Source organism: Fringilla coelebs (assembly GCF_963513975.1).
Source record: "Fringilla coelebs genome assembly, chromosome: 1".
Classification (NCBI taxonomy): Eukaryota; Metazoa; Chordata; class Aves; order Passeriformes; family Fringillidae; genus Fringilla; species Fringilla coelebs.
In genome coordinates this window covers 118,360,917-118,369,268 of record NC_140028.1, presented here as the reverse complement: position 1 = coordinate 118,369,268, position 8,352 = coordinate 118,360,917, and the positions used below count along the sequence as shown (strand labels likewise).

Below are 8,352 nucleotides of genomic sequence, written 5' to 3'. Positions count from 1 at the left end.
TACTACATCTTTTGAAAATCTGCAGGAAAAAACCCAAGGTCAGCAAAGTGCTTTTTAAGCAGTGACACTCAAGAAGGAAGGTCAAGTAATTAAGTTACAGACTACAAGTAATACGTAAGGTAGCTGCTGAAAGTGATCTTGGCACACAAACAAATCACAGAAAGTCACTGAACTGGATTTTGATTTTCATAATAAATGATAAATGGAAAGTTTGTTTCATTTCTGAAAAATAATTTAATACAAAACTTCAAAAACATTGATGTGCAAGTCTTCGCTGTATAGGAGGAACATTTTCACACTTTAAACAGTTTAAAACATTTGTACATAACGAACAGAAATTCTCTTTTATATAAACAAAGTGTTTTTTTGCCAACAGCAATTGTCAATTCCGAAGCACAGCATTAAGATGACAGGAGAACCAGACAGTCTAAGTCACTGCTATTTATGTCCAAAAAAATTATGCCACTCTTTTTTCTACAGTTCATCGTGCTTGTATGTGAATTCCCTTGCAGATATAAACCCATCACTGTCTTCATCCTCTTTATCAAATATGTCTTCAACCAAAGCATCATGCTGGGTGTCATTTACCACTGCTCCATGCTTTTCAAATTCTTTCTTCAAGTAAATTTTTACCTGTTAGACAAAAGGAGAGAGTGAACATTTTCAGACTCATGAAAGAGTTGATTACTGCAGCATAACAGAGGGACACTATGCTCAGGATGGTGGCATTAGATAACAGATACCTCCCCTCCTATGCCACTGCCAGAATAATACTTGTCTAACTGATTCTGCAGTCTCTTTGAATAAAGGGTCTTTAGTAATAGAAGTGACAGTAAAACTAGCAAAGCTGTTGCCATACCTTGGTATCTGACTCAAAAAATGAGTCAGGACAGCCTGTCTTCTGATGTCTATACAGTAAAGTAAAAATAGCTGGGCAGAAGTTATTAGCTACCAACTGGTCAGAGACAGCTTTTCCACATTCTAGCACCCTGACAACCCAGTACATGTAAACAGCCACTCCAGATATATACAGAAATCTGTCCACAATCTCAGTGCTTGCTGCTCCAATGGGAAATACATTAAAAGATTTCTAGATATCTCAAAATTTTTGAGGATGCAAGGATTTTTTAAGGATTTTTAACTCAAGGCAGGTTTTAAACAGATCACTGGAACGCTTACATTAAGGTAGATAGTAATGGTAAGCGGTGCTTTCAACAATATCAGATTGCTTTTAATTAAGCTTTTAAGGTTTTCCTATGGAGATCCCAAGTGTTGTGAGTCACAGAGCCTTCTACAAAAATTACAATACCAACATATTCATCTATTAAACAGACACCACTTTTGTAAGAACCACAGGCCATGTTTCCGGTCTGTTTTAGTCACTTTAGTCTCTGGGATTTGTTAGGGCTAATGCTCATATTCTTAATATGCAGACATTACACACACTGACTGTCTGATACATACAAATTATTAATTAGCCTTCTGAGTCTGGTAAACTGGTACCAGACCCAAATCAAAAAGAACTCAGTGGTTTATAGTAGCTTCTAGTGGATCACTTGCTGAAAAAGCAGAAGTTTGAAAATGAGAGGCAAACAGATGGTGAATAGTGCTGAATACATGTTCTTCACCAAGTGAACGCTATGAAACAGGATTGCCCTGCAGCAGAAGAGATCCCAGTTTATTAATAAATCAGCAATTAAATCCAAAAAGCCCTGAAGTCTGGTTTTATTTCTAAGATGCTTTACTTTATCCAGGTCTTCCACAAGCGGGCAGCACACGAGTCACATGTCTATCCTCAGCTTACCAAGGCTCCTTTTGAACCTCCAGTCCAGAATTTTCACTAGGATGCAAGGCTCAGAACAGTGTAGCATAGATGTGCAATCTTTTCCACTCTCCCATCCTGTTAGATCTGCTCACAAGAGAAGGATAACCCACTCACCTCTTGCTTGGATAGTTTCCAGTCATCATTAAGATCCATCTCTTGGAATGACTCATGAGACCTTGGTCCATTTCTAATTTCTAGAAGGTCAATGTTGAAAATCAACGTGCTCTCAGGTGGAATTTTTCCTGCCCAAAATGGAGAAAAGTTAAAACCAACTATATATTCAATGCCACACAAAAGCCACATGTGTCAGAGCAATGTTCCAGCAAGCCTAGTCATCTCAAAGCATCCTGCAGTTTGAACTAGTAAGGACAAGTATCTGTAACAGTGGTGGCCACAACCATGTCAGCCTGTAGCCTGGATTCAGAGCAGCCCCTACAGCATAAATGCAACTTTAGATGAACTGTTTGGTTGGAGACTAGCAAGTGTTGATGCAAGCTCTTATTCAGCAATTACCATCACAAGTTTATCAAACAATGTTCTTGAATCTTTTTTTTTTCATGGCCAGAGCTAGATAAACTGAAAAACAGTAAAGGAGACTGTAGAGTCAGACAGACTACAGTCAAGAGTAAAGTACAGAGCAGCAGGATGGGAGAATTTAGTCCTCTGGATACCCCATCAGTCCCCAAATTCCTCTCTACTGCCAGCTGATACTCTGTATCTGCTGTTCTGCCACTGGAAAAACTCTTGCAGGAGGGATGATGCTAATCTCCCACAGTAGTCTCTGGACTCAGGGCCCAAAGCACTGAGCTATTTCCAAACACACAGCAGAACCCAAGTACCCAAGTCTGATCACAAGGCCTGTGTCATCACAACATTATTTTTGATCTAGGTGAACAGACTGGTAACTTCCTAATAGTGCCAAAGAGCACTCCCCATGCCACCACACCTCAAGGGTATCAGTTTATCAGGCACTGGCTTTGACAGAGATGTGATACAGCCTCATGCTGATGGCTGAAGCTACTCTCAAAGACCTTTTAGCACATCACTTTGCTCCTATATATAGAGGTTGAATAGGACCAAATCTATCTCTATATTGGATGGCAGCACCCCAAAAATATTTCTGTGCCTTGAGAAGACAATGAAAAATAATCCACATCTACCACTTTGGAGCTATGGTATTAAATACACCCTGAGCTGCAGCAACAAACAGGCTTGTAGATTTCTGAGATGAATAAACATGCAGAATCCTCTGGAAATACAGGGCACAGTGCCCTGTTTAGGGTTTGGAACACAGGTAATTTTTATGAATCTTACAGAAAAAGGCATCTGACTCAAATGATGAGTCAGACAGCAACCAAGGTGGGAGGCTAGTGAAATTATGTGCATTTGAAGGAAAGTATGAAGAAAATGAAATAATTCGTCTTTAAGAGCATAACTTGAAAACAGCAACATAACTATGCTCAAATACTTCAAAGTCCTCCTAAAGCAAGTAATTTCTTACAGCAGTTAGCAGCGTTTAGCTGTTTAACCTTCTTGCACTAAACACAGAGGTGAAGCTTGCAAGTCTTTGAAGAACAACTACAGTGCTTTACATATCAATCATACAATTAGGCCTGTGATGACTGCATGAGCACTGCAGCATTTCACATCTTTGACAGCTGAGCTCTGCATAAAGACTAAATGACAACCACGAAGTTCCCTTTTCTATTAGAAACATGATTACTTCTAATACTGTATCTTGAAGGGCAAACCAGGGCTTCTAGAAAAATATGTGTTGAACGGGTACATTTAATAAAGGAGAGTATGAAGTGTGGTGTAGGTAGGTATAAATACTACCTGGCATGAGGTAATAAGGAGCCCTAAGCCTGTGTGCAGCCCTACTTGCCAGAAGACACAGACACACAAGCAGTCCTCATTCCCAAAACAGTCTCATAGTGATGGGAGAGAGTCCATCAGCAGGATGGACTGCATGTTCTTAGACACTTATCCTTCCTGCTTTGGAACGTTGTACAACTGTAGGTCATTTGTTGCAACTCTTGTCATGACATAAATATTCATAATAATTGCTAAAAAAAACCCAGTTAACTAAAATAAAACCCATAAAGCAGAAGTAGAACCATTCAAGCTGTCACTCACAAAACTGCATATTCCAAATCTGGCCCTCCTGTTAAAGGAATCTGGAAATATTTGAATGGGAAAGCCCCCAACACCCCCAGTAGTAGAGAGGTTGAGATGTTTATATCTGTCTGCACAGCTGTCAGTGCATTTTCAGTAGGGGACAACATGACTGCCCATGCACATCTTACTGTGGATAACAGGGACCACTGCCCAAACTGAAAACAGGTGTAAGAAGAAAAGAATTAATGTCTCTATATGGAAAAATAAACAGTGACTTCTTACTGTATCATCCAAGAACTGGTTGAGCAGTAGTACAGGGAGTTTCTTAGGGTTCTAAAAGAAACCTGAAAGCAAGAATGAGTCTTGCACATGCACATTCATGAAGTATTACCACAAAACCAGATCCAACTGCCAAAAAGCCAACTGTTACCTAAGCAACCACCTCCACTTGACTGTAAAAGAAGGGAGGAAAAAAAAAACCAAACCAAAAACAAAAAGAAAAAGCAGGGCACTGTTAAGCACAGCACTAACAGAAAAGACACTCAGAATATACAGCATAGCAGCTACCATCAGTTTCTGGGGTTTTTTTCCCAGCATTCACCACATAGCCACTTAATGGATATTACTGCAGGAGACAAATTTATGAGAAAGAGCACTTGACTCCCTCAATTTTTCTTCTTTAACGGAATCAACCTGGAAAGCTTGAAAGCTTGCTAACCTCTTAGGCCAAGAATAACAGTAAAATACAGAGATTAGAAACAATTAGAGCAAGAGGAGTGCTTCACATGTTTTACCTTTCCCTTCTTTTCCATAAGCAAGGGCTGGTGGAATAGTCAGCTTCCGTTTCTCTCCTACACACATGTCCTTCAACCCTCTGTCCCAGCCCTTGAGAGCTTCCCTTATGCCAAGTGTAAACCACATAGGTTGACCATTGTTGTGCTTGTGACTGGAAAAGAAAGGAAGAGAACACTTCATATTTAAACACCAAGTTCCACAAAAGTGCTGATATAATATGCTCATCATGTAGATACAGAGTTAAAAACACAGCACCACTCAGCACCTTGACACCTCTTAAATGAAAGACCTACACTTTCAAAGTCTTTAAAACTTATGCTTTGCATAACAAGGTTTTTTGGGAAGTGAAAAGAAATAAAACAACACTTACCTTGTGTGTTTATGACAACACTAACCAACCCAGATCTCCACCTCCACTTCCCTGACCACCTACTTGCACTTGGAAACTGATCAGACTAGAAAAGGCATTTTCTTAAAAATCCACAATCAAGGCCATTGTAAATTGCAAATCACAGACCAGCATGGTCATCATAGCAGTATACATTTTAACATGCTCAGAAGCATCAGCCTCATCTCTTTCAAAAGAAGCCATTGGGGGGGGGGAAAAAAACCAACAAAGCAACTACACAACAGTCTAGAAAAAACCAGAAACAACCGCATGCAAAACATTCAACTTTAGATTTGGGAGGCAAGACCTTTTTCTGATTTAACCAGATGGCACAACCGGACTACTTTCAATCTACTAACAGACAAGGAATTTGAAAGCTCTATTTACTAGTCATGCAGGAGAGGTGTTTAAGAAGAAAACAGAACACTTACAGAAGTTAGTCAGCAGCAAAAACTTTAGTGTGTCACTAGAAGTCCTTTTAAAGAGGCAGGTTAACTACAAGAGAAAATTAGTGAGATTTTAGTTGAATTGTCTGTAAGAGCAAAAACATGCAAAACTGTCTTTTTTTTTCCATATACAAAAGTAGCCTTCAGGCAGCCAGCAGAGACTTGAATATTTTGCTGTCTCCCACTATTAACACTTCGTTGATGTTTTACAGGACATTCAGCATTAGCAAGTTGTTGCAGGCTCTTAGCAGACTCCCTAGAATTTCTGGCTCTTCCTCCTATTTGCATTTCTGTGGCTCTGGTATGTTGACTTGTCTGGTCGGGGGCAGGTAAAGAATAATGAAAAGCTGTGATTGTGCTGCCGCTAGTGGAAGGACACATATCACTTTGTTTTATTTTTTAACTAATAGTTTGCTTTAGAAACCAAACAGAAATTTATGCGTAGCACAAGACCTATTAAACCGCTGAGATCATATACCAAACCTGCACCTAAATCACAGAATCATAGAATGGTTTGAATTGGAAGGGACCTTAAAGATCAGCCAGTTCCAGCCCTCTGTGCCATGGGCCGGGACACCTTCAACTAGACCAGGTTCTCAGAGCTCCATCCAAGCTGGCCTTGAACGCCTCCAGGAATGGGGCTGTCAGCAACTTCCCTGGGCAGCCTGCTCCAGTGTCTCACCAGCCTCAGAGTAAAATATTTCTTTCTAATAACCTGATCTAAACAGGCTCTTTCTAAGTTTGAAGTCATCCCCCCTTGTTCTGTCACTACACGCCCTTGCAAAAAGTCTCTCTCCATCTTTCTTCAGGTAGTGGAAAGCCACAATTAGGTCACCTCAAAACCTCTTCTTTTCCAGACTGAACACCGCCGGTTCTCTCAGCCTTTCCACACAGGAGAGGTGCTCCATGCTTAACATCCCCATCTTTTAAGAAATGCCACATGGCTCTACTTCCTACAGACTGACCAGAAAACAAATGCTAAGCAAGATTTACTTTATAACCTTGGGAAAGAAGACTGGCCTTACTATTGGTGTTCATCTTGCACAGCATTGTGAGACCCTGCTTCACACCAAACTTTCTGAGAACAGGTAGCAGGGGGAGGGACCCCAATGACAAGTTTATGCAGGGTTATTTAAGCTCTTTTATCCTAAAACAAATAAGGCATTCATGCATTGCTTTTAGGCATTTGGGGAGGGAGGAGTAAACAAAACCAACCAAACAAAAAACCACTTGCCCCTGACAAAATGCTCCTCCACAGAGCTATTCGCAGATGGATTGTGGAGCGCTGTGAGAGGTCTGGATTCAGGAAAGCATGACCAGAAAAGATCACCTGCATTTAAATACATAAATAATGCATGTATGTATGTATGTATGTACGAATGTATACACACACAAATAAACGAGCAAGTCCAAAGAAGGTGCACGAAGATTGTTGGTGAGGAAAGGCTGAAAGAACTGGGATTGTTCAGCCTGGTAAAGAGAAAGCTCCAGGGTGACCTAATTGTACTTTTCCAGTACCTCAAGGGAGCCTACAAGAAAGATGAAGAGAGACAATTTTTAAAAGGGTGTGTAGTGACAGGACAAGGGTTGATGGCTTTAAAGAGAGAGCAGGCTCAGATTAGATATTAGAAAGAACTCTTTACTGTGAGGGTGGTAAACCACTGGAGCAGGCTGCCCGGGGAAGCTGTTGGCAGCCCATTCCTGGAGGTGTTCAAGGCCAGGCTGGATGGGGCTCTGAGCGACCTGGGCAGCGTTCAAAGGCGCGTCGGGTGGGGCTGCTCTGAGCAACCTGATCTAGTGAAGGGTCAAGGAATCTTTAAAGTCACGTCCAACTATAGGCATTTTATATATATATATATATACACGCACGCACACACACACACATATATACACACACCCCCTATATATATATACACACACATGCATATACATATATACACACGCCTATACCTCTATATATATACACCTATACATATACACACACACAAGTGTATATATATATATATATTTCCCCTGCAAGCTCAGCCTGCAGCTCGCTCGGAGAAGACGCGCCGCTCACTTACGTCGAGTGAAACATGGAGCCGTCCCTCTCCAAGTAGCCCTCGTAGTGAACCAGCATCATGTCCCCCCACTTGGTCCTCCGGTGGCAGAGGAAAGGCTTGTGCAGCACCTCCACCTTCACGTCGGCCGCGGGGGGGATCAGCGCCGCGCCCGCGCAGCCCAGCACCGCGCACAGCAGGGCGGAGCAGAGCAGCAGCAGCCCCGCCGCCATCGCCGCCGCCTCGCCGCTCTCACCGTGCCGCCATCCCGCGCCCCGAGCCCGGCCGGTCCGTCCGACGTGGCAGCGGCGCGCACCGCTGCCAGCCCCGGCTCCCGACGGCCCGGCACAGGCGTCGCGGACGCTGATTGGCTCTCCGCAGGGCGAACTCGGGAGGAGCTGTCGCCCATTGGGGCGCGTCCCTGTCCGTTTCTCAGCCCATCCAATCGGCAGGCCCGAACGCCCGAGGGAGGGGGGGTGGGCGGGCCGGGCGCTCCGGGAGCGCCGGCGAGCGGGGCAGCCCCGCGGAGCGCGCGCACAATAGAGCCGGCCGCTGCCAGCCGTTGATTGGGCGGCGGCGGCAGCGAGGGCGCGTTCCGATTGGCCGCGAGAGGCCACCTGCTCTGGGCATTCCGCGCCTGCCCCCCGCGCCCGCCTCTCACTCCCGCCGGTCACGCGGGCCGCGATTCACAGCGCGGGTTGCGCTGACGTAGCGCCGCGGGGCCGTGCCGTGGCTGCGCGG

General features: G+C 43.7%; 1 protein-coding gene across 1 annotated transcript; it reads right to left on the bottom strand.

The window, feature by feature from the left end:
• Nucleotides 1–275: 275 nt before the first annotated feature.
• FKBP14 (FKBP prolyl isomerase 14) lies at nt 276–7,917 on the bottom strand. The gene is made up of 4 exons (XM_084222801.1): nt 7,636–7,917; nt 4,738–4,889; nt 1,940–2,067; nt 276–633 (listed from the first exon to the last, which is right to left on the bottom strand). Exons 1-4 carry the CDS (start codon nt 7,842–7,844, stop codon nt 475–477), a joined length of 648 nt encoding a protein of 215 aa, XP_084078927.1. The 5' UTR covers nt 7,845–7,917; the 3' UTR covers nt 276–474.
• Between the last annotated feature and the right edge of the window lie 435 nt (nt 7,918–8,352).